At 38.0% G+C, this 27,694-nt stretch overlaps 1 protein-coding gene across 2 annotated transcripts in view; it reads right to left on the bottom strand.

The window, feature by feature from the left end:
* Nucleotides 1-26,435, bottom strand: part of nr4a1 (nuclear receptor subfamily 4, group A, member 1) — a 31,732-nt gene extending 5,297 nt beyond the window's left edge. For both annotated transcript variants that reach the window (XM_067445819.1, XM_067445820.1), the window contains exons 1-2: nt 26,361-26,435; nt 20,561-20,752 (exon numbers count right to left, since the gene is read on the bottom strand). Coding sequence is in view for 1 of the 2 variants with exons in the window: in XM_067445820.1 (XP_067301921.1) it covers nt 20,561-20,565 (5 nt within the window). In the remaining variant the exon portion in view is untranslated. The remainder of the gene's footprint in view (nt 1-20,560; nt 20,753-26,360) is intronic.
* Nucleotides 26,436-27,694: the final 1,259 nt, after the last annotated feature.

Raw genomic sequence — 27,694 nt, 5'->3', positions numbered from 1 at the left:
CTCGGCAAATCTTTCCGGCTGCAGTCCAATCAGAGCGCTCGCAGACAAAAGACATGACGCACACACGGGATTCCATTGACGCAAGCAATCCGCACGTTTATTGTTCTAATTATAGTAGCGCACTGCTGTGCAACTGGCTGAATTTAGTTAAAAATAGGGAGGAGACGACACAAATAACTAGCTGATAAGCAAATATTAGCAACAGAAAGCGTAAAAAGAAATACATAAACAAATTTTAATGTTTTAAACACGATTCACTGAGTGGAATAAGAATAGAATCTATTAGTAGGCCTAATATATATATATATATAATAATATATCTATATTTTTTTTTTTTTTTGCAGTAACGTGTGGTAGCCTGTATTTATTTTGTTAATAAAATCTATACTATATAGGTTTAAAAAATAAAATAAAAATCACCCAAAAAAATGAAAATTGTCATCTACTCACTCTCATGTTGTTCCAAATCTGTACTAAAAAAAGTTCTTTTTTCCAACACAAAAGATGATATTTTGAAGAATGTTGGTAATCAAATAGTTGTCAGTAGCTGTTGACTTGCATAGTGTGGAAAATGCTATGGATGTCAATGCTGTTAACATTGCTGTTACCAACATTCTTCAAAATATCTCCTTTTGTGTTATCTCCTGTGTGAGAAAGAAACTCATACAGGTTTAGAACAAGAGTGAGTAGGCTAAATGACAAAAAAAATTTTGGGGTGAACTCTATCTTTAAATTCTCAGTTAGCTATGGATGTCAATGCTGTCAACATTGCTGTTACCCACATTCTTCAAAATATCTCCTTTTGTGTTATCGCCTGTGTGAGAAAGAAACTCATACAGGTTTGGAACAACATGAGTGAGTAGGCTAAATGACAAAAAAAAAAAAATAATTGGGGTGAACTCTCTCTTTAAATTCTCAGTTATTTCTACTGAATAAGATATTTTCCTCCCCAAGAAAACCACAACGAGCCCACGAGGAGAGGGTTGGGCTACACCTGCACAAGCTGAACGTGTTGAAACATGAAAGTTTTCGAAGAAAAAAACGAAAGCGGGAAGTCAACGCTGTCAGAAGTACTACAATGCAGGGTGTGTGAGGGATTGACAGTGCCAGTAAATGCCACGTCTCTTGCCATACAGTGATTCTCAAGATTCAATTTTTCCTTTTAACAGAGAATGAAAATCAAGTATGGTAATGGTAAATGGACTGTATATATATAACGCTTTGAACAGACCCATGGTCTCCAAAGCGCTTGCATATTGCCTCACATATTGCCGGTGGTGTGTCATGCAAGGCACCATCCAGCTCGTCGGGAGCAGCTGGGGTTAGGCGTCTTGCTTATGGACAACTCCTCGACACTTGGTCAGGTGGAACTGGGGATGGAACCACCAACCTTCCAGTTTGTAGACCACCTACATGCACCAATGAGCCACTGCCACCAATTCACAGATATTAATTTAGTAGGCCTAAGTACAGCACCCTGCACCACTATCGAACTTTCAATACAACATAAACAACCTATTTTATATTACGATCACACTCTTGAGCACAGAATGTTATGAAATATTCAATATAAGGAGGAACCAAATGTAAAATAAAGAATAATTTAACAAACAAATAAGGGCAGCAACCTGCAAGTGCTGTAAGATGTCTCAGTTAATCAAGCCCAGTACACTATTTTTGGTAACACTTTATTTTGATATTCCACTTTAGACATTCTACTAACTATAAGTAACTTTGCAACTACATATCAACTAACTGTCATTAGAGTATTTGTAGACTGTTTGATTAATATTTACTAATACTTTATTTTTTTGGTCCCCCAACAGACATTCTACTGACTATAAGTAACTTGGCTACTACAATTTAATAATTGTGTAAACTTATTCTACTAACCCGAACCTTAACACCTAACTATAACCTACCAGTCTACTGACAGTCTACTAATACTCTAATGAGAGTTAGTTGATATGTAGTTGCAAAGATACTTATAGTTAGTAGAATGTTTAAAGTGGACTATCGAAATAAAGTGTAACCCTATTTTTTTTTTTTCATCAGACATTGAAAACGTCATATTGATAACACTACTCTGAATATTTGGTGGTTATAGCAGAAATAACTCACAAGATGAAAAACACTGACAAGTGTACAAACATCCTGCATCTACATGTACACTTTCATACTAGTAAACAATGAGTCTTGTTGGCTATCTTTTGGGTAGCCTACAATAAATCAACAGCCAGCCATGAATTTCTGAAGGTGATATGCTTGTGCTGCTATTTTAAAGAGCATGTCCTGATCCAGATATGCCATCTGTGCTTTCTGAGTGGTTTGATATGTAGAAGCTGTGTTCATATCGGTTGTTTCTCACAATACTTTCACGCCTAAGATGCACAGTTTCCGTGTCATAATCAGTTTTTCTCAGCCATATGTCGAGTATAACCTTTCAGTAAAACGCAGTGAGCAAATGACCCAGTCATGCTGAATAGGATGATTCAAGTGCAGGTGGCCAAGTTACATGAAATGCAGACCGCTGGCACAGTACCCAGCGTCGGGTATTTAAAAACAAGGACAACGGGTCTTCAGAGGAATTCAGAGCAGGCCAACAGGGGTGGCAATTTGATTCACATACTTTCTCTGGGGGTGGAAAATAGAGAATATTTCACCTGTGCTTGACCTGGGACAGTATTAGGTCACTATTGGCTGCAAGGATAAACTACAGTTTATTCACATTTATATACAACATGCTACATTGAGCTATTCTAGTGATCTTTAGTCACATTTCAAACCAAAAATAAATATAACAAATATATATTTATTATGTATACATTTTCAATCATAAAGGCAATTTACCAAATAGCCTACCAATTCTTAGTACACCACATTGCATTTATAATGCAATGCAATTTTTAAAAAAAATATAAATATATCCTGTTATAATAAATTATTTAAGAAATTACTTTATTCTCTTTTGATTTGGCGGTTAAATATGACCCTAAAACACACTTTTATCGAAGTGAAGTTTTTCTTTGATAGGTCTTTCCTGACATTCTCGGTGCTTTTGCCAATTTCCATCTCGCAGTCTGTATACGCAGAATTCTTTACCGCTTCTTTCCGCCATTATCGCGAGTTGCCATCTTGTTCCTGATCAAAGACTTTTGCTCAGATTGTTATTTCTCAAGGCAGCCGGGGAATCTCCTCCTTTCTTCCACCTGTGATGCGCAGACAGGACAGGGAGCCACGCGCGCATCGATCTCTGTGTAGATTCGCTCTTCCTCTTTTGATCATGCGGTCGGAGAAAAGAAAGGATGTGTCTGTCACAGAGACCAAAAAGAGGAAGCTCCGCTAATGACGCAATCAAGAGCTTTGGCTGACGTAGCAGGAATCCCTCCCGCGCGCGCGCCATATGGGGAAGCCCAGCCCCAGCCGAATACAGCAGAAGAGCTTGTTGCTAAATGACGCGACAGTTTTCCATTACTGCGTCCATTTACATGGTGTCTTAAGGCGGATCACGAGCTTAAGCCTTCAAAAATAAACCTTTTAGAAGCTGATGATAAGGTAAACGAGCGCCAAGTGACAGTTACAGTTAAATTATCTTACAGCTGCTGAGTTGTTGGCACATAGGTTGAGCAGAAGTTGTCCCGAGGGGCGGGATAGGAAAAAGACGACTAGGAAGTGGTCACAAGACCATGAGAAAAACACTTTGCCGACACCCAGTAAGCGATCAGATCGGAACAGGTGTTACGAGAAAAAGAGAGAGAGAGAGATGTTAAATAGCCTATTTTAAATAAGTAAGCAAATAAAATAGTTCGGAACTCAACAGGACGCAGCAGTCACTATATTAATTCCACATAGTTTGGCAAAGTCGTAAACACAGTGCACTCAGTACACACAGTTTTACACACACACAAAAAAATGACTTTTGAATAAATATCTTTAAAATTATAGATACACTACTGGCCATGTGATCTCAAAATGGTAGTCACCTTAAGACAAATCAATTAAATTTAAACAGCCTTTTCTAGGCTACGGAAAAAGCTGCAGTGCGAGTGGATATCATGAACACCACAACCGTGATGTACTTGTCCAACATTCAATTTCAAAACCATGGACATTCATAGGGGATTGGTCCTCCCTCACCACTTCCACTGTTCTGGCAAGACTTTCCATTAGATGTTGGAACATGGCTGTGGGGATTTGCACGCACTGAGACACAAAAAGACATCAATGTAGTCAGGCCCTGATGTTGGGTAATGGGTCTGACTATCCAGTTCATCCCAAAGGTGTTCAGTAGGGTTTAGGTTTGGCCTTTGTGGAAGCTCTACTACACTGCAGTATGAAAGTGCCACGTTGAAAGTCTGAGCTCTTCCATTTTACTGAAAATGTTTATCTAAAAAGATTATATGCGTCAGTTCAAGCAACAGTTGGGTGTAGTGGAAATACTAATTATGAAGGGGTGTTAATTATGTTCATTATGAAGGGGTTTCCACTTTATCCATGTTGTGTATACACTGATCAGGCATAACATTATGGCCATTATGGTCCTAATATTGTGTTGGTCCCGCTTTTGCTGCCAAAACAGCCCTGACCCATGGTGGTATGGACTCCACTAGACCCCTGATGGTGTGCTGTGGTATCTGGCACCAAGATGTTAGCAGCAGATCCTTTAAGTCCTGTAAGTTGCAAAGTGGGGCCTCCATGGATCGGACTTGTTTGTTCAGCACATCCACAGATGCTCAATTGGATTGAGATCTGGGTAATTTGGAGGTCATGTCAACACCTCAAACTTGTTGTTGTGCTCCTCAAACCATTCCTGAAACATGTTTGCTTTGTGGCAGGACACATTATCCTGATGAAAGAGGCCACAGCCACCAGGAAATACCATATACATGGTCTGAAACAATGCTCAGGTAGGTGGTATACGTGTCAAAGTAAGATCCACATGGATGGCAGGACCCAAGGTTTCAAAGCAGAACATTGCCCAGAGTATCACACTGACTCCACAGACGTGCCTTCTTCCTATAGTGCATCCTGGTGCCATGTGTTCCCCAGGTAAGTGAAGCACACACACACCAGGCCATCCACATGATGTAAAAGTTGTAAAATATTTTTGAATGTTTCTGGTCATCCATGCTTTTTTTGGACATGCAAAAACCATTTCATTTTATTTCAGTAACATCAAGAACTAGGGAACATTACGCAATGGTCATTGAAACATATAACACCACGTATTCATGCCGGTGGCTACGTTCCCTCAGGCACCTGTTGTTGAATCAAAGTGATTTACAGCTGTTAGCGTGCAGGACAGAGCAAGCTTCCCCTGTCTGTACACCAGTAACAGAATCATGTGGCTCTCCAAACTCCAGCATGCTTGGAGAGCCTTGAACGCAGCCTGGCTTTTGAATCAAATCAAGTGCATATCCCCTGAATAACCAGTTTGTCTCGAGTGAACCGTGGCTTAGCACACTGATTATGTAATGATATGCAAATGCACCAAGATAAGGTCTCTTGACTTTGGCTGGATCTTAAACTTGCCCTTGACAGGGTATTGACTGTGAGCACAAGTCCCAAAAGGCTTAGCCCGAAGCCAGACAGCTGCTTTATACCTCCAAGCTAAAGCTATCAAATGTGAACCACCAACTTGGTCACTGTAGTTTTATTTCAACCTCATAATGAGGACATGTGTTGCACTTGGAATTTGTTTATGACTAATTTTAAACTAATTGACTTAAACTAATTCAAGTCTTTATTTACAGAATATCTTGTCATCGGCACTAGCTCTGATTGGCATATTTATGAAAGAAAATATTCAGTTCAGAAAACTGGTTTAGAAGATTCAGTCAAAATGGTGCTGCGTCTGAAATTGAATTCTTCTCTACGACATATATCGAAAAACAGTACACCAACATACTATAACCAAATAAAATATTTGAAAACAGAAATACTTCTTAAAAAAAGAACAAAGTAAAAAGAAAAATACTTCTTTTCCCCTATAGGGAAGTATACGTTTTCAGATTCAGTCCATAGTTTATGAACACAACCATTGCCATGGCAAAAATTATTTGTGAATAGCGGGGAAACGTCACGACCCTATGGTCACAACCGACACCAGAGGTCACATGACAGTGACAACATGGCGGATGTAGTATGTCCGAATTTCATTCATACTACACACATTCTTACTAACTCAAAGATAGATAAAATTATCAAGTAACCCTCAAATTCTGAAGCCGTTTGGTAAATTTGTGAGGAATGATACAGAAGTTGTATATAATATCACAGATTTATATGCATCACTTTTGATTTTGGGGGGAATTTGTCAGATCTAGTCTTAATTCACATCCATTCTATAGAAACTATTGAAAGAAAAGGTTCTATAAAAGAACCATAAAAGGTTCTGTCAGCCACTTCATATATTTTAGTGGTTCCAAAATGGGATCATTTTATGGATTAGCTTAACTTAATTTTGGTTTAATTATTTTTTATATATATTCAATTTTACGTATGAAACCGTTTGTAAACAAACTTTTATGGCTATAGAAAATGTTAACACATTAAACATTAAAGTATTATACAATAATTTAAGACATTGAAACTTTTTAGCATGAATAGTTCTTTCAAAGGGAGTTAAGAACCCTCGCTTTCTCCACAGAACCCCACTGAACCTTCTTTTTCTTAAATTAAGAGTATTCAGGGTATTCTTCAAAAATTCACTTTGATCTGGACCAGCTTTATTGTGCTGGAATCCCAGAGTCTCTAGTGCAGGGCTTCCTAGAGTTCAGGCATTCCTCCAGCAGGCTTAATTCACCATTCACCTTATCCAGTTCCACTCTTGGCGCTCCAGTAAATAGATAGGAGGCCATATTTAAATATAGACTACATAAATTACACCAGTGAGTTCGTTAGTAAACCACAAGATCTCTGTAGTCCATGGTCAATCCCACTGTGAATTTCAGTTTCAGCTGAAGACACCTTCATTGTCCATGATGTACCAAGATGACAAATTCATCATTTAGGTAGGGGAAGGTGACGAAGTAGACAACGACTTTAAATAGTTTTTTTAAAAGTGAATTGGGATATCAAACATTCAAAACAATGTTTTATAAGAGTAAAGATATTCTATTAAAGTCATAATGAAAAATCCAGGTTTTTTATAGGCCCGTTATAGATCTTATATGCCCTCTGCTGGTGACTTGTGCAATAAGTTCATTAAAAAATATATAGTTTGAATCAGGCGAAGTTATGTTGATTGTAGTGCTGAGATATGTGGTCTGTCATCAAGTATAGGAAAGATGCAGTTCATGGATGCACATACTCAATGCACACACAGTTCTCAAATGAGAAGGATGTCCTTTGACACTTGATTCGTGTGGACATTTAGCACATGGTTTAGCAGTGTTGGTGTGAATTCATAACCATATTAGACCCCGGTGTGCCCTTGATGAAACCCTATAGTTTTCTAGTGCCTGAAAATGTCCTACTGGCTGAAACCAAACAAGACCCGGATATAGAAGAAAAGAAAAAAAACTTGACAAAACTGTCAAGGCTTCAGCCTTAAATTAAAACATTTATATCATAGTATACACTAGCCTACCTTTCAGAAATGTGGTGAGAAAAAAGTGAGGTTTTTATTAAACTAATCATTTTTATAAGCATGGATGCATTAAATTGATCAACAGTAGCAGTAAAGACATTTATAATGTTACAAAAGATTTGTTTAAAGATTTCAACAAAAACTTTCTTGAGCAGCAATGACTGGAGTAATAGCTGCTGAACATTCAGCTTTGCCATACATTTTGTGTGTGTGTGTCTGTGTGAATGTATCTTGAGCTTTCCTCATTACATCAAATGTATAAATACATTTCATAATTGAATGTTATGCACTTTTCTAAAATTACCTCTGTAATTCTATCCATCTGTGGATGACCACTGTGCTACATGAGGACAGACACTGCCATGTTGGAATAGTGTTAACAGTTAAGAGCTTGGCTCTTAGTTAGGTAGTGTTCAACTGGCTAAATTTCCCATAAACACTGGGTTATTTTGCTGTGTTGAATTTCTGCTCGGTGCAGCACAAGGTCAGGTGTCTCGGTTGTGTGAAGCTGTGGGAGAAGAACCAGTCCTCAAGTTACTACACTACTAGTGCTAATACTCCCCTAGCATCGCCTTAGGATGCATCTGAATGGAAAGATAGGAGCTGGAAACTCTACAAACACCATAAGCAGAGCCATATTCAGCATACCATCATGATTTGACAGAGTGAATGCTTGAATGAACTAATTAATTTATTAGTGACTGCATACACAAAAACAGCTAAATAGAGAAGTACTTTAGTTATGAAGAACTTTAGATAATTTTCAAATGTTTTCAAGCAGTATATGCCTGCAAACTCTAAAATAACACTTCACTTTTCTTCCTGTATATTTACAGTCTTGTTCAAAATAATAGCAGTACAATGTGACTAACCAGAATAATCAAGGTTTTTAGTATATTTTTTATTGCTACGTGGCAAACAAGTTACCAGTAGGTTCAGTAGATTCTCAGAAAACAAATGAGACCCAGCATTCATGATATGCACGCTCTTAAGGCTGTGCAATTGGGCAATTAGTTGAAAGGGGTGTGTTCAAAAAAATAGCAGTGTGGCATTCAATCTCTGAGGTCATCAATTTTGTGAAGAAACAGGTGTGAATCAGGTGGCCCCTATTTAAGGATGAAGCCAACACTTGTTGAACATGCATTTGAAAGCTGAGGAAAATGGGTCGTTCAAGACATTGTTCAGAAGAACAGCGTACTTTGATTAAAAAGTTGATTAGAGAGGGGAAAACCTATAAAGAGGTGCAAAAAATGATAGGCTGTTCAGCTAAAATGATCTCCAATGCCTTAAAATGGAGAGCAAAACCAGAGAGACGTGGAAGAAAACGGAAGACAACCATCAAAATGGATAGAAGAATAACCAGAATGGCAAAGGCTCAGCCAATGATCACCTCCAGGATGATCAAAGACAGTCTGGAGTTACCTGTAAGTACTGTGACAGTTAGAAGACGTCTGTGTGAAGCTAATCTATTTTCAAGAATCCCCCGCAAAGTCCCTCTGTTAAAAAAAAGGCATGTGCAGAAGAGGTTACAATTTGCCAAAGAACACATCAACTGGCCTAAAGAGAAATGGAGGAACATTTTGTGGACTGATGAGAGTAAAATTGTTCTTTTTGGGTCCAAGGGCCACAGGCAGTTTTTGAGACGACCCCCAAACTCTGAATTCAAGCCACAGTACACAGTGAAGACAGTGAAGCATGGAGGTGCAAGCATCATGATATGGGCATGTTTCTCCTACTATGGTGTTGGGCCTATTTATCGCATACCAGGGATCATGGATCAGTTTGCATATGTTAAAATACTTGAAGAGGTCATGTTGCCCTATGCTGAAGAGGACATGCCCTTGAAACGGTTGTTTCAACAAGACAATGACCCAAAACACACTAGTAAACGGGCAAAGTCTTGGTTCCAAACCAACAAAATTAATGTTATGGAGTGGCCAGCCCAATCTCCAGACCTTAATCCAATTGAGAACTTGTGGGGTGATATCAAAAATGCTGTTTCTGAAGCAAAACCAAGAAATGTGAATGAATTGTGGAATGTTGTGAAAGAATCATGGAGTGGAATAACAGCTGAGAGGTGCCACAAGTTGGTTGACTCCATGCCACACAGATGTCAAGCAGTTTTAAAAAACTGTGGTCATACAACTAAATATTAGTTTAGTGATTCACAGGATTGCTAAATCCCAGAAAAAAAAATGTTTGTACAAAATAGTTTTGAGTTTGTACAGTCAAAGGTAGACACTGCTATTTTTTTGAACACACCCCTTTCAACTAATTGCCCAATTGCACAGCCTTAAGAGCGTGCATATCATGAATGCTGGGTCTTGTTTGTTTTCTGAGAATCTACTGAACCTACTGGTAACTTGTTTGCCACGTAGCAATAAAAAATATACTAAAAACCTTGATTATTCTGGTTAGTCACATTGTACTGCTATTATTTTGAACAATACTGTACATATGTTTTTGATTATAATATATACACCCATCAGGCATAACATTATGACCTAATATTGTGTTGGTCCCCCTTTTGCTGCCAAAACAGCCCTGACCTGTCGAGGCATTGACTCCACTAGACCCCTAAAGGTGTTCTGTGGTATCTGGAACCAAGATGTTAGCAACAGATCCTTTAAGTCCTATAAAGTTGTGAGGTGGGGCCTCCATGCATTGGACTTGTTTGTTCAGCACATACACAGATGCTTGATTCAATTGAAATCCAGGGAATTTGGAGGCCAATTAAACATCTCAAACTCATTGTTGTGCTCCTCAAACCATTCCTAAACAATTTTTTGCTTTGTGACAGGGCGCATTATCCTGCTGAAAGAGGCCACAGCCACCAGGGAATAGCATTTCCATGAAAGAGTGCATGGCCTGAAACAATGCTTGGGTAGGTGGTACGTGTCAAAGAAATATCCACATGGGTGGCAGTACACAAAGTTTCCCAGCAGAACGTTGCCCAAAGCATAACACTGCTTCAGCCAGCTTGCCTTCTTCCCATAGTGCATCCTGGTGCCATGAATTCCACAGGTAAGCGATGCACATGCACCCAACCATCCATGTGATGTAAAAGATTCCTCAGTCCAGGCCAATTTCATCCATTGCTCCTTGGTCCAGTTCTACAGCTCACATGTCCACTGTTGGCACGTTTGGACGTGGACAGGGGTCAGCATGGGACCCTGACTGGCCCTGGACACAGACTATGCAGCCCCATACACAACAAACTGTGACGCACTGTGTATTCTGACACCTTTCCATCAGAACCAGCATTAACTTCTTGAGGAATTTGAGCTGCAGTAGCTCGTCTGTTTGATCAGACCACACGGGCCACCCTTCGCTCCCCACAAGCATCAATGAGCCATGAATATGTTGCCAGTTCTCCACTGTTCCTTTCTTGGAGCACTTTGATAGATACTGACCACTGCAGTAAAGATATTACTGATAAAGATATTACAACCCACAAAAGAGCTGCAGTTTTGGAGATGCTCTGACCCAGTCTCTAGCCTCAAGAGCCAATTTGCCCCTTGTCAAACTTGCTCAAATCCTTACGCTTGCCCATTTTTCCTGCTTCTAATGCATCAAATTTGAGGACAAACTGTTCACTTGCTGCCTTATATATCCTACCCACTAACAGGTGCCATGATGAATAGATAATCAGCGTTGTTCACTTCACCTAATGTTATGCCTTGTTGTTGTATATATTACACACACATATATATATATATATATATATATATATATATATATATATACACACATATGTGTATATACTGTATTTGTATATAAAACATATACAGTATAACCATATATACCAAGAAACCATAATACTGTAATTTACTAAACCTAACTCTACTTGTATGAAGTTCTTTTTTCTTTCTGTGGAATGCAAAATTAAAATTTTAGCAGACTGTCCTGGGCTCTTCCATATAATATCATTAAGAAATAATATTATGACAATATTAGCTAGCTCAGCCTCTCTCAAGTGTTGTAACTGCATGATTGATTTGATCCACTAGAGGGCAGTCAAGTCAAGTCAATGCACCTTTATTTATATAGTGCTTTCTTACAACACGTATTGTTTCAAAGCAACCTAACAGTGATAACAGTAAAAAATTGCTACAAAGTTTTTTTGGACTGTACAGCAGCTCTAGAAGAAAATAGTGTCATTGTTTCAGTGTTGATTCATTTCTGTTGTAAAAATAATTCGTTGGTAATGTAGCACATGTCTATACAGCAGCTCTGGAGAAAACAGAGATGCCATTGTTCAGCTCAGTTCAGTTCTTTATACAACAGAGCCAGTACAGCCAGATCAAAATTTTGTTGAATATTTGTGTCCCTGACAAAGCAAGCCAAAGGCGACAGTGGCAAGGAACCCAAACTCTATCAGTGACAGAATGGAGAAAGAAAAGAAAAGAAAAGAACTTTAGGAGAAACAGGCTCCGTTTTCCTCTGGCCAACGAACCAACATTGACTATTATTCAGGCTACATTACAGGTCAGTCTGTGATCAATTCACTTTACAATTCTGTTCAAATTTACAGTGCTGTAGTACTGATTCTATTGCATCATATCTGTGATTTTATGTCCTCTGTGTTTTTTTGTATTTTTTGTATATAGATCTTTTTTTTTTTTTTTTTTTGAAAGATGATTGCAACTTTTTCAATAATTGAGTACATAGACTATCTTTCCTTATAGGCCGGTCTTACACGCAACATTCCTTACAACGTTACTTCAGTCATAAATTATTGCTGGCCTGTGCTGAATGAGTCCAAGAGAACATAGATCGACTGTTTCCCCTACTGAAATGTGGAAATTAGCAAGCCTCTCAACAATATTGCTTATTGTTGAAGAGAAGACCGTTGTTCCAGATTGCATTTCTCAAATATGTCACAACTTTGAAGAGATCTTTACGTTTAACATTTTAATAATACTTGGCCTTTTCTGTATGGTTTCAGCCCAAGATTCTTAATTCTTGCTGTTGCCTGTTTTCTGTCTCACACACAACTTCATTGTCCCTCTGAAAGACCTCTTTTGAATGTGCCCACTCTCACATTCTCTACGCTGGTAAACTACCCACTCACACAAACATGTGTAATGGCTCTCCAAGTGTGTGAGATTTCAGATCTCCTTTTTAATGACTCGAGGTATGCCTCAATGACCAAAAAAAAAGTTCCTTCTAAAAAGAACAAAACATCCAACGTTGCAATATTTCTGTTTATGATAAATTATGTAAAATATTTGCATGACCTCTGATGTCAGGATCAAGAGCAAGAGCTTAAGGTCATAAAAGACAAAACAAATATATACTAATTTCAGAAATTAGACAACAAATATATTCCCCTGTAACTGACAGAGAAGTGAAACACCCTATCCCAGCAATGGTGATGTATTGGTGACAATGTTATTAGTCAGTGTGTGAGATAAAATAAAATAAAAAAACGAATGAAAACTATTTTATGATGTTTTATCAAAAACTGCTTCTCCTCCTTAGTAACAACATCTCTGATGACATCTACCAGCATAAGGGGAGGACAATAATCATTCCCCTTTAGAAAGTGGTCACTCGAGATCGCAACAAGAACGACACTCAAAATAAAGATGCAGTAAGCAATTTCTGAAAAACACTGTGAAAAAAGGAAATAGGACAGCACCACGACAATCTTGTAGCCAGCATGGGGCATATCAGCAGTATGGGGCATAAACACTCATGAGGAGGAGGAGAAAGAGTGAGCAAGAAGGAGATTTGAAAAAAGACTGCAGAAAGAGTGATGGCTGAGAGACATTACAAAAGAGAAAAGCTCAGAGGAATAACACTAGAAAAAGAAGGGTTATGATCAGGCAAGAGCTTTAGAACCCGTGTTTCTTCTTCATGCGTTTCTTCTCCATGCGTGAGTAACATTGGTTTTGAGTATGTGCTGCTGGTGACTAACTTTCAACTCTTGCTTATATATCCTTGTGTACTGTGCGCTCAATGAAGGGAGGGCTTTTTTTGTTGGTTTGATTTCAAATATCAACAGTGTTTCTTTATTCATCATTTTATAGAAATGCTCTAGGGCAGTGGGTTTCAAACTTCTTATACCAATGACCACCTCAGAAAATATTTGGCTCTTCAAGTACTACCATAATGACCAACATTACAGTAGCGTAGTAGGCCTAACTTTTCAGCTATAACTCTGCACAGATCAAAAACTAGGCAGGTATTCCTAATAAGAATATTTATTGTTGTCAGCCACTCAAATGAATGTTTGTAATACTATCCTGAACGATAACTGAAGAGGCAGGTGTTGGTAGTGATCAAGGTAGCTGTTCACCAAAATGAATCCCCCTTTCATTGATATAATCGATTTTGTTTTATAAGCTGATTTGTAATTTATCGCAACTAGGTAATATGCATTTACGTGACTGTAGGCTGAAGTAACTAACGGTCAGTAGTCTAGTGACAACTCGCGATTGAACGAGAGAAGGGAACTGATGCGAATGTGCTCTAGTTATGCTAGTGTTAGGGGAGGGGCGGGGCCAGGCTCAGTGGCACCAGTGTGTCATCGAGCCACTGTTTTGACAGTTCACAGTCTTTGTAAAGTGTTTCACCAATACATTTCTAATATTTATAATGTGGTTTAGAAACACATTTAATAATTGCCTTTACAGGGACTTTAACTTAGTAATTCCTCTGTGTGTATTACTAGAGGGAGCCTGAGTACAGTGTAGCCTATGCGGTGCATAGTTTTTTTCCGTGCCCATGTTAACGGATTACAGATTTCACACTGGACTCGGATGCTGTCCATTCCAGGTGCAGTGCGTCTACAGCAGTGCGGCGATCGTTTCCGTACCGAGTCTATTTTTTGCTGTGCTGCACTGTTGCATTAAAGGTGCCCCAGAATGATTTGAAACAATAATGTTAAATTGTTCTCTGATCTATACATAGAGGGTATTTGGCCTTTTTAAGTGCAAAAATTGTCCAGATACAGTTTTACAGGTCCATTTACAACACTATAAATTGTTCCTAGGATGTAATGCTCTGTTTTTGTCTTATTTGGAAGAGTCATGAATATTAATGTTTAGATCTGCTCTGATTGGCTTATTTCAGCAGCTCACAGCACAGCAGTTCGGCTCCTGTGTGAGTCCTGACCGCCCTGACAGAACACAGACAGACTGAATGACACTTTATTCAAAAACATCTCAAATGGAGATAGATAAAATGCAGCTTACTTGTTTATTTGTTCTTTTCAGATCATTTGCGCACGAGAAAGAGCTCGCGTATTTGCGGTTGCCAGATTTCAGTAACTATATCCCCCAAACAGAGCTTTTCTGTGAAAAAAAACCTGTATACTATCCGGTGTTTTACCTAAACATGTCCAATCTGGCAATCTTATGCACGCAAGCTCTCTCTTGCGCGGATGATCTGAAAACATCAATAAACAAGAAAGCTGCATTTCAGCAATCTCCATTTGAGATGTTCTGCTAGAATCTGCTTAGTGTTATTCAGTCTACATTTTAGACTTTGTAGTCTAAAAAAAAGTATTTTTTCGTCAACGATATTGAATGTTTATATAACGTTATTCACAATGTAGGCTACGCAGTGACTGTGATGTACTCTGAACAAGCATACGAAAACATCTTAGACCTACTTCAGTTCTCAAAAATATAAATATATAACTTATATTTTTACAAAATGAATAGCCTTGTCAAATGACTGTCGTTTTAACTTGCATGTCCTTCTTAAAAAAATAGCATATGTGATAAAAGTTCATTATTTTCCATAATGTAATTTACAATTTTGCATGTCATTCGGAAATCAAGGTGCCAGAGTCTGGAGGAAGACTGGGGAGAAGGAAATGCCAAAATGCCCGAAGTCCAGTGTCAAGTACCCACAGTCAGTGATGGTCTGGGGTGCCATGTCAGCTGCTGGTGTTGGTCCACTGTGTTTTATCAAGGGCAGGGTCAATGCAGCTAGCTATCAGGAGATTTAGAAGCACTTTATGCTTCCATCTGCTGAAAAGCTTTATGGAGATGATTTTGTTTTTCAGCACGACCTGGCACCTGTTCACAGTGCCAAAACCACTGGTAAATGGTTTATTGACCATGGTATTACTGTGCTCAATTGGCCTGCCAACTCTCCTGACCTGAACCCCATAGAGAATCTGTGGGATATTGTGAAGAGAAAGTTGAGAGACCCAAGACCCAACACTCTGGAAGAGCTTAAGGCCACTATCGAAGCATCCTGGGCCTCCATAACACCTCAGCAGTGCCACAGGCTGATCGCCTCCATGCCACGCCGCATTGAAGCAGTCATTTCTGCAGAAGGATTCCTGACCAAGTATTGAGTGCATAACTGAACATAATTATTTGAAGGTTGACTTTTATGGTATTAAAAACACTTTTCTTTTATTGGTCAGATGAAATATGCTAATTTTTTAAGATAGGAATTTTGGGTTTTCATGAGCTGTATGCCAACATCAGTATTAAAACAATAAAAGACCTGAAATATTTCAGTTGCTGTGCAATGAATCTAAAATATATTAAAGTAAAAATGTTATCATTACATTATGGAAAATAATGAACTTTTATCACATATGCTAATTTTTTGAGAAGGACCTGTATATGGTGGAAAAAGGTGATGTTTGCTAGAAGGATCGAGTGAAAGCAACATATCTTCGACAAAATCTGCAAGCAACGTATCTACGTTTGTATTTTGTTAAATAATATTAACCTTTTAAATAATAAATAATAAATAATTAAGGTTAAATAATATTAACCTTCATCTAGACAATGTGGTCTCTCTAAGAAACTTTCAATTTAATCAGAAATTGTTTAAACAGCTAGACAATAAGTGGATAAATCACTAGGCTATCCGATTATAATAAACCTCAACCATGACTGTTGACATATAAACAACAGTCCCCTGCACAGCCTAAACATGACGTGTGTCATGAGAGTGTGCCGTTTTTGCGATCCTCAAGTGTCGATTCTGCTGCGTCAGTTCTGCCTGACAATGAACATGAATGGACAGATGCAAATGTTGGGGGTGTATAAATGATCCCCAGTGCTTGCCTCACGGTTGGGTTTATGTTGAGATGCACTTTTTTTTCTGTGGTGTTTTTGATTTACGAGATTTACATAAGAAGTAGGAGGCAATGATGTTTGAGACTCATAGTATGTGAGTATGTACTGAACTCTTATTATTTCACTATGGCAAGGTTAATTCAATTTTTCATTCTAGGTCTCCTTTAAAGGTGCACTATGCAGCTTTTGTCCACTGGAGGGCGCCTATGCAAAACAAATGCGTAGTTTGATGACGCAAAGTGCGAGCGCAGCATCTTGGGAGATGTGGTCTTCTCATCACAGCCGGTGAAAAATAGGACTCGGGCAGAAATCACGTTCATGCATGTGGTTATTAACGTTACTGTAGTCTAAAGCAGAGCAGGACCGAGTGTTATGGACCTGAGCAAAGCTGCTGGAGCGATTGTTAAACAAATACCCGCCTTGCGAATACCGGGACTTTTATTATGACGGGACGGGACTCATTTGCCGGGCGCCTGCACAGATCCGCTCTTCCGGTTATGATTTATAAATGCCTTACCTGGCATTTAGGTTAAAAAAAATGGTGCCATAGTGGACAGCACTCGTCCTTTCTGGGAGGTGGAAAACAAAGTTCTTTTTGACCTGCAGGATTTCTTTTAAAAGGGTTTAAAAACGAAAGAAAAGACGAGACGGCTGTTTTTGAATAGCCTGTTTTTGTAAGTTTCTATATTCAAATGTTTGTGATTTTAGGCTAGTTTACATGTTTTGATACTTGTGTGAGCTAAATCTAAAGTAGGCTACTAGGCTATATAAATATGATTTAATGAATTGAATAAAATGTTATTTAAACGTAAAACGTACGTTAAAACCTGACTTCTAAGAAAGAGTTAACAGAGAGAATTGTAATTCTGAGGAGCCATGTTCAGTAACAACTTTTGGATTTTAAATAAAAAATAGTGAATAAATGCTGTTTGTGGTACAGCAGATCAGTTGCGCACTGCAAACACAGCATATGTGAAAGCACAACAGAGCATGCAAACGGAGTATGTGTGAAACGGCCATGAGTAGGCTGCGTACCACAGAACTGCTCTAGGGCACCTGACGTCACAATTACAACTTTCCAACTTGGACTTGAATGCACCATAAGACACTGTCTATAAATCTACATGCAACTTTTTCTTTACCTGTGTTTTTTTCTTAGTGGTGGTGCTTGCTATCCAAACTTTAAAAAAAAAAAAGAGCTATACTTTTGTGATATACATAAGCACTTCTGCCTGAAGTACTGAAGTAGGCTCATATTCTCACATTTAAGAAATGGCCTGAGCCATTTACATTATAGGGGCCTGAATATTATTCTGACTTTTTAACTGAATCAACCACCTAGAAATACAGTTAAATGACTTGGAACACCTCATGAAGTGCATTTGCAATAACCTGCGTCCAACCAAGACACATTGTGGGGCTATTATGCTTCTTCAGAATGTCTAGTTTATATTTAAATTTGGCATAAGATACTATTTCACAGTTTAACCCAGTAAAGCCCAAAATATGAATAGTCAAAAATAGTCAAAAAAATGTCATAGTCTTGTCATACAAAGATATTTAAAATCATGTGTTTTTTGTTGAGTATTATATTTGACACATCAGGTTTTTATAGCTCATATTGTATGATATATAAAACATATACTTCAATGCAACATGATGATTGAGAGGTAGAAATAATCAATCCTCTAAAGCCTAATGTAGTAAATTTGATACTCAATTTTTTTTAAAGGATAATCAAATAAATCTCGCTTCAATCCAGCATGTTCATCTTAAAATATTCCTAACACCATTACAAACAAAAAGGCTATTCATACGTTTACTTTAAAGTTACTTTTAGACTATGTGGAAAAATGGCAAAAATACACGTGTAAACCTGCAAAAATAGTGTAAACTATCAGACAACAAAGCATGCAGTAGATTGTGTACAGCGACATTTTTCTATGATCAACATCATTATTTAGAGGCCTTCGAAATGTGTGTATCACGTATGACACAACAGGCTTTTTACAGGGTTAACTTTTAATATGGGACACAGGGTGTCACTATGGACTTCCAAATGCAGGGAAGCAGAGAAGGGTGGGGGTGTACGTTGTTTGCATTCCCAGAGCTGAACAGGAAAACAGTCAGGAAGCTGCACTGAGGCTCAAGCTAAAGGCTCAGCCAGGAAAGGAGAGGCGGCAAGTGCTAAGAGGGACGCTGCCTCAGCCAACACCTCTAACGTTGTGTCTGATTTCGCTCCAAACCAGGACCCGCGCCATCTATGACTCATTCATGCAGATTCAAGCAGTGTTTTTTAATGTCTCTGTTTTTTGTTTTTTTTGCATAGTCCAATAACCATGTTGATGCTCCAAGGAACAGCTCATAGACAGCACAACAGTAATACTGTCTCAGAGTTTCCTTGATTCACTCAGGGTTGCCATCGCCAAGTAGATTTTAATAGTGGAAGAAGAAATAGGAGAAAGATGGGGAATGTATTATATCTTTTTGTTTCATAAGAGACTAATTTTCATCTATTATTAAAGTCAGAATGAATATATGAATGTTTTAGCCCTACAGGAGTATGTACTCAGAAATGTCATCTCAGGCCTCAATACATCACGTCCTGCTCGTTCTGATGTAACTAACCAATGTTGAGGAGACAAACCACTCCATGTCTAAATCTGACTGGCTGCAGAGATCATGGAGATCTGTCAGCAAACGGAAAACTTGTGGCAACCAATCAGAAACCACATAACTTCCTCTTGCTCCATAGAGCCCAACGCCTACGTGATAGTGTGGCGGCTGCTGCTTGCATCCGTCCATCTGTCTCTTTCGTTGTTGTCATTATTACTTTTTAATTCAGCCTTATCATTTATGCTTTTCATACCTCACACACTGACTAATAACATTATATCACCAGCACTGGAACAGGGATTTTTAGAGGCGTTTCATTTCTCAGTCTGTTACAGGGGAATATATTTGTTTCTGATATTAGTACATTGTGTCTTTTGCCTTTTATGACCATAAGCTCTTGCTGTTTATAAATATCCTGACATCAGAGATCATCCAAATATGCATATTTGTTTCTTTTAATCTATGTATGACTAACTGTCACATGAGACGGCCCCCTATTTGGCATTTTCAACTAATGAGATTTTTAATGTTTTGAAAAGAAATCTCATATGCTCACCCAGGTAGCATTTATTTACTAAAACAGTAATATTGTAAAATATGATTACAATTTAAGTTTCTATTTTAATATATTTTAAAATGTAATTTATTAATGTGATGGCAAAACCGAATTTCAGCATCAATACTCCAGTCTTCAGTGTCACATGATCCTTCAGAAATCATTCTAATATGCTCAAGAAAAATGTCTTCATGGTAACTTTTCTACTCGTTTTTATGAGTCCTTGTTGAATAAAAGTATTATATTTCTTTTAAAAATCAATCTTTATGTGATTTATGGTCATTAAATATTTTAGCCATTGAAACTTTCTTTAAAAAAAACAGAAGCCCAAACAGCTTGGGTACCTTCTTCAGTTTTATGCCGCCTTCAACATGCTATCGGAAATTTGATAATTCCCACTTCTGAAGTCGTGATTTCGAGCTTACCCCATTCAAATTTTGAAATGGGAGGACATTCATGTGCATTTTTTACCTAGGAAATTTGACTGTACAATAATTCCGAAAGCATGTGAATGCAGCATAAGTCCATGGGATTTGTATCCATCTTATCAACTGGATAAAATGTGATTCCTGAACGTGAAAACTCCAAAAAAACATTTTTTTTGGTATATCAATTTTCAGCAATTTTCAGTTTCTGATTGGCTGGTTGAGTCATCTGTTCATTAATATTGGGTGACAGTGATAGTTCAGTAAGTGAGAGAGTAAGTAGTGTGATTAGAGGCAGCTGGTCAAGATGACCTACTTCATCTGGAATTTTCACTGGGAAACACGCGGGAATGATGTACAGTATCTCCAAGTTCCATGCTTTCAGCTCTCTTCCTCTCGGGCTTGGAACGCAACGACGGCATGGCCTCTTGGAAAACCCTGATGAATACATCCTGACCTCCTGATAAACACGCTCACCAGCGTTACAGAATGGACCAGCAGAGCCAAGCTGTTCAAACACATACAACAACAACAAAATTCAGTTAGTGAGACCTGGCTGGACATTATGTTCCACTTGTGGTGTTTTTGGACAACATAGTAGCAACAGCAAAGCATAAAATAATCTGTCTGTGCTCAGTTCTAAAACACATCCACTGCAAGGCAAGGCCATATTATGTTGAAGTATCCTTTAGTGTTACAGTGCGTGCCTTAGTTTTAGCAAAGACATTTCCTTTCAGTGTTGAGATGGAAAGCTTTTACTACTAATGCATGCATTTATTTCTTTTAATAACGGCACCATTCACGAGACGTGCACAAGTACACAATGTTTTCGCTCTGATCTCCACAGGACGATATGGATCTTTGATCTCTTGGAGAGAAACAATACACAGGACAATACAGAGTCACAAATAAACCCACATTATGTGCAAAGTCTACCAATATGTAAATTCTATAAAACTTTCTATAGTATTTAATTTTTTTTTTTAAATAGTGTACAATCTTTCAAAGTTTAATGCAAATAGTTTTTTGCCACCCTTTTCACTAGTCTAACTAGTCTACTATCTTAAATACTTAAATTAAATACCACATTTGTGGTATGTAAATCTATTTTAAAATCCGTGCTTTTCATGTTTTCATAATGAACACAGTGCTGTTGCTAACTCAAGCGAACAAAACTTCTAAAAGCACATTTCTAGCAACTTCCAGTTCAAATTTGGTTACAAATTTGGTCAAATGTTTGAAAAAACTGTTTAAACATATTTAATTTTGTTTTCAATTTCTTTGAAAGGGGTTCCAGTCTTAATTAGGACGAAGTTTTGCTGAATTTGGATTAGCATACTATACTAACCAAAAATGCCATGGAAAAACAGAGAGCGTAATATCCTTGTCATAATGATGCCATCAAAATAAATGAAAAGAACAGGTTTAGTGTGCAATTTGACATCTAGCTCAAAAACAAAACATTACAAAAAAAAAATTGCATGTAATGAGGAAATTTTTTGTTTTTTGTTTTTTAAAGTGAGCTCAAGTTACCTACTTAGCAGTGCTGGTTATGTCAAAAAGATTTCCTGCAACAAGCTGCTTTCCCTTCCTGTCGTTTCTTTTGGGACTTTCTATAAAAAGCTTTAAGAATTGTTGTTAAATTCCCATTTTTCATCAACGCAACCCAAGAACTGGCACATATTTTCCACATAATAGGCCAGATAATAATTACTCCTGGTTAGATGGCTTTCCTGTCCCAAAGGCTGTCATGGAAATAGTCCTTGAAATGACACTGGCAATCAATATAATCTTTTAACCAGGTGCACACTGATTTAGCAGTACCAGACAAACATTAGTCACAAGATGAGAGGAAAAACGGTTGTAATGGCGGGCATATGGCGTCCACTGGAGAACTGACGTCTATGCTGATAACAACTATCAGAGAGGTTCTGTCATAAAACCTCTAAAAATGAGGAACTAAGTTTGTGGCCAAAATACAGGATGGAGTGTAATTTATATAGTCTTCTGTTTAAAGCCTGACAACAGTCTCTACATCCTGGCTTCAGTTATTTCACCTGTACACACACAGACACACGATATTGGCTCACAGGATTAATGTGAATGGAAGAGCATCCCATTCTGTTAGCAGACTACTCTTAATTCACTGAGAGCGGCTGAAGTGCAGCTGTCTATACTTCTCCAGTTCTTAATCTCTGCTATCACCAGACAAGTTATAGTCTGACTGACCCTTTTTCACTGTTTCAAGAGGAAAGACAGACAGAGAGGTTGGGGAGGTGGAAGGAAGGAGTACCATCCATTAACAAACATTTACACATCTACAGCCTGAGTGTATGCAAGGTACTGAATAACAGCTTGCGAAGTGTATGAGAAACATTACCAATCAAGCAATAAAAGAAAATACATTATCCATTACAGTCAACAACAACAACGAGATGGTCTATTCTCTCTTGGCATTACAAACCTGCACAGAGGCTTGTTATGAATGTGTTCATTTGTTATGAGGCCTTTATTTACTCACCTGCTATGGAAGGCAAAGTCATATTAAACCCTGTAGACAGAGGGAATATTGTCTCAACTAGGCAATAAGCTGGAAGTACTACCCTCACAGTGTGTGTGGAAAGAGTGAGTTTGCAGAACTTGGATAGTAGTTAGGAAAGTGCTTTATTTTGTTTCTGAGTCCTCAGGCATGACAGAGGCTCTCAACAACACCTCCTTTACATGTTAATGTGCTCAATGATATTCACACATACCGGTATTTACTTTTGCAAACTGACAACGAACTAATGTAATCTTTCATTCAGTTAACAACAACATTTGGACTCACTCTCAAGCAATAGGTGTATATGACATTCTTCTTTCAGATGAATACAATCAGAGTTATATAAAAATATATCCTGGCTCTTCCAAGCTTTATAATGGCAGTGAATGGCAGGCCAAAATGTTGTCCCTTATACAACTTACAGAAAAAACATAACTGGCATGAAAAAGCGTAACTGGGTGGCGTCGGAGACAATAAAAGCATTTTGAACTGCGAGAGCGATTACACTTTCGGTGCAATTTGAATACAGAAGGTAGTCTGCCGGAAGCCAGATATTTTACTTTATAAAGTTAAAGTAAATATAGGTTGGTTTTGTTTTACACAAATGAATTGCTTGACCTCAGAAGGCCTTTATTAAACCCCTTCAAAAATTTGGGCTGAATTTACTGCATTAAAATGGATGGATTAGCCAGGACATTTTTTATACAACTGTATTCATCTCAAAGAAGAAAGTCATAAACACCTAGGATGTATTTAGGTTAAGTAAATTATGGGATAATTTTCATTTTTGGGTGAACTATCCTTTTAAATCTGGACTATTTAACTTTTTTGTTCAAAATCAACAAAATAGTCAATACACCATCAATCGTTCTTCCTCAATATATTTTTGTCTTACCTTAATTCACTATGGTAACCCTATTATAACTGTTTATATGTTAGACTGTGCGGGATGCTTTTTTATGCAGAACTGCGTACTTGAGTGACCCTCTGTGCGTGTATCATTATACCCGGAAGTAGAGAAATGTTGCCCGGCTACTCTAATGTGTATGGTGTGAGTGTCAATAAGGTTGTGTGTCACAACGAGCAAGAAAGATTTATATGAAGCACAATAAATTGTGAAACTTTGGGAAAAACAATCGTTTAACACAAACAGCAAACTTGAGTTTCTGCTTGCAAAAAGAGAACATGGAGGAGCTCTCAATAAAACAAGAATAAACATTGGCCTGGCTTTTCAGAGGTGGCGAGAACTGAGGGATTTGAAATGTTGTAAAAGTGATGCGGAGAAGCAGTTTTTATTACGCAACAATGAGAAGGTACTTAATTGCACAGATAAACTGCTATATGTATAGCTCTCTAACAGAGTTCATTGTAAAGCTTTATCTATTGTGAAAGCAAAGTATTTTAATTGTGAGTGTAGCACTGAGCTGGCCTTGATGCCAAAAAGGTTAACATGCCACTGTGTTGTAGGTTTTTTGAATTGTAAAAATCACCTTTTTTAAAGTTAGCACAGTCTCACTTTTCCCCCCTTGTCCATCAGGAATGAATTGAATGTTTGTGGTTTGCTATTGCTGTGATGTCATGTGAGTGACAGGTTGCCCCGCCATTAGTAAACACATCATCAGATAATACATGATAATGCAAGAGGGAGGGGAGGTTATTTTTTTCAATTAAAGATTATAGGGGCACATGAATAAAAGATAAATCATTTAATAAATAACACAAATGATAAATACTGCAATATTACATAAAAATAATTGTCAATTTTGATTTCACGATGACTATCTATTTTACTTACTTAATTAAGTTACTATATAAACTATATAAATGCAAAAGAAGGACCAGCATAGGTTAACTGAAATTGGAGTTGCATTTTTGGTAATTATTGAGGTAAAAAGAAAAAAGAAAAGAAAAAAAGATTCAAGTGATATAATGACTTGTTTTATTCTAGGGAACTTTTTAGGTGGAAAGGAGTTTTTACTTTGATTTTAATCTCGAAACATTATGTAAATAATGTCCTGTGAATCCCCTTTGAATGGGACTACTAGATAACACACACAAAAACTTTTCTTTCACTGGAAAGAGTTACAGTCTCCTTTTCAGCAGGCAGCTTTGCATTGTGATGCATTTCCTGAGTGATCTCTCAGCCACATCCTGTCTGCACATGTGACTTGAGTATCTATACTCTCTCACTCATGTGAGCACCCTAAGACGCAACATACATCAATCCATTCAGCTTCCTTAGCAACATGCTACAAAATACATCCGTGGACTGCTACAATATTCTTTTGTACTTGCAGTCAACATATGAGAATAAATGTTGCTAAGACAACAAAATAATGGCTGCATATGTATGGTGCCAAACAGACTTTTTTCCATTTCTTTTTTTTAATAGCATTTTATGCTTAAAAAAAAAACAGGGCCAATAGCTTTGTTTGTTTTCCAAATAAGGCATCAGCAAAACCTTTAAAAAAAAAACTGTATTTAAAGTATAAGGCTAATTACTTAAACTCCAATCAATTACATATTAAATAAATAGACTACATTAAAGTTTCACCAGGATATATTCAATGCATAGAATAAACTCTGAATTCTGGCCTATTTTTCTCAAGTTATTATATAACACCCTCTAATTAAAAACATGCACATGGATACAGACTGTTTTGTGTGAATGTTGGAAACACAGAATTGAATACACTTGATAACTTAAAAAAAAAAAAAAACTGTCCACATGAACACGTAAAAACACGCTACGGTTGACTTTTGGCTGCCTGATTTCCACATGGGTCCCATCCACGGGCTCGGTGAAACCTTCTGGACTCACAGGTAGGCCTAACTGTGCACACAGGGGCCAGGGCCCAGGGCCCAAGTGGACTGTAATAGCTTCACACATTTGCCTTACTATTTTGTATTATTGCATTCTGGCGCCTCTGTTCTGCATACAATGAGATAACTGCGAATGTATCATTATACATAACGTGTAGGCTCTGTTAGCAGTTATTAAAAGCTAACGTTACGTCCACAAAAAACGGCGCACAATATGACGTCAAACAAACAAAAGAACAGCACACACTTCGACTTTACAAGCCGAAATTCTCGGTTTAACCATATGCAGGACAACGCTGTAACCGGAGATTCTAAAAGTTTTCAAAAACGTTTGCGTGTGGACAAACATCCAAACCGCATAGAAGAGCTGCGGTTTTGAAAATCCCCTTGTTTGTCTTTGCAGCGTGCTAAGGGCATGTTCACTGAGTCAGAGATCGTAGATTCTTCTTGACATAAAAAGCGTTGGCATCCATCTACAAAGCCGTATGTCTAGAAGAATATTAAAACGTGATTTTCTTCAAAACATTCTCCCCATTAACTCAAATTTGTTTTTATGGTTGGTCCTGAATCGCCTACTTTTGGTAGTGTCTGTTTACTGACTTTCGGACTTTTTAACTGATGTTAGCAATCACTCTTTAAACACCGCTATATAGTGTAAGACTTTATGAATACCATTGGCCTCATTCATTAATGACCACAAACAAATAGCTTATTTCGCATGTTATGTATGTGCAATTGTACATAGACTTACGTTTTCGTGTAAAATTTCCAGCGGAATTACAACAGTGACCTTGGCCCACGCACACAACATTTCCTATCAATTGAACTCAAAAGGGGGCGTGTGCGTGCAGGTAGTAATTTGCATAAAATTCACCCAAACATCTCCAAATAAGGGCTTTCCGCGCAATTTAATCGGCCTCTCGCTCGCTTATTTTTGCGCACGTGTAGATTGAGTTTATTCAGATTTTTTTATTTATTTAATCAGATTAATTTTCAGATTAATGACAAGTACGTGCATGTATGTACTGTAATGATACGAGGATGTGGTGGGTGGTTGCTAAAGTGTTCTGAGTGGTTTTTAGAACATTCCCTTTGCGTTTGTTTGATGTTTGCTTACAGGCCCAAGTAAAGAAGTTTATACTTATAGCAACAAAATTTTTTTTAATTAAAAATATTATTGTTAGTATCAGTCCACAGCACACATGGTGAAAAACAAGTTACACATACAATTTTTTATATAGTGTTTTAGAACAAACCCAAGTAAACGCAATAATAATAACAATGCTTACTTTAGCAAACATCACGAAGATAAAAATACGCATATAAACAAACTCTAGTGCCCTGTCTCTACCAAGCTCCCAGCTCTCTTGCTCTGCTAATTACATGCAACCCACTGTCAGCCCATTGTTTTGCCCAACCATTAAATGGCCCATTCATGGCTTTACTTTAGGTCCCCTTGTCTTCAAACTAATTATGCATTCACTTCTTTGACTTGAAATGACTTCAGCCTTCGAAATCTGCTCAAAAACCCAATTATGTCTTCAGCTGACAAGATACACAGACACCAGTCTCTTTAACTGAAGACGAAACAACAGCTTATCAAGACACAGGGAGTTATGCAGTAGACACCAGCGACCATCCAAAGAGGCTCTGACGTAACGGGCACCGGCTGTGAAGGCAGACAAAAGGGAAACAACGTAAAGAGAGCTGTAGAAAATAGAAGGGGGGATATATAGTGACCTGGAAGGTCAGGCGCTACACTGGGATGATGATGCGGTTTGTGTCTTGTCAAAGCACCATGGGGGAATGTGTTTGTGTGCAGGCAGAGGGCAAGGGTTCAGCTCTGACCTAAAGGAAGAGAATCAAGGCTTGGAGGCCTGGAATCCTGGGGTCACTCTTTAGATGCACATTCCAATGCGTATTCCTAATGGCAATCCACACATTTCCTACAATGAATTTGTTTGACATCATTGAAGGTCTCACACAGCCCAGCATTAGAGGAATGTAACCATCCCCTTTATACTAAAAAACACAGTCTCTGTCCCATAGGATGATGATGTTTTTGAGGTTAGGAAAGCATATTAG

Source organism: Pseudorasbora parva, chromosome 6 (assembly GCF_024679245.1).
Source record: "Pseudorasbora parva isolate DD20220531a chromosome 6, ASM2467924v1, whole genome shotgun sequence".
Taxonomy (NCBI): Eukaryota; Metazoa; Chordata; class Actinopteri; order Cypriniformes; family Gobionidae; genus Pseudorasbora; species Pseudorasbora parva.
Note: the sequence above shows the minus strand (reverse complement) of the source record. Positions and strands in the feature narration are given on the sequence as shown.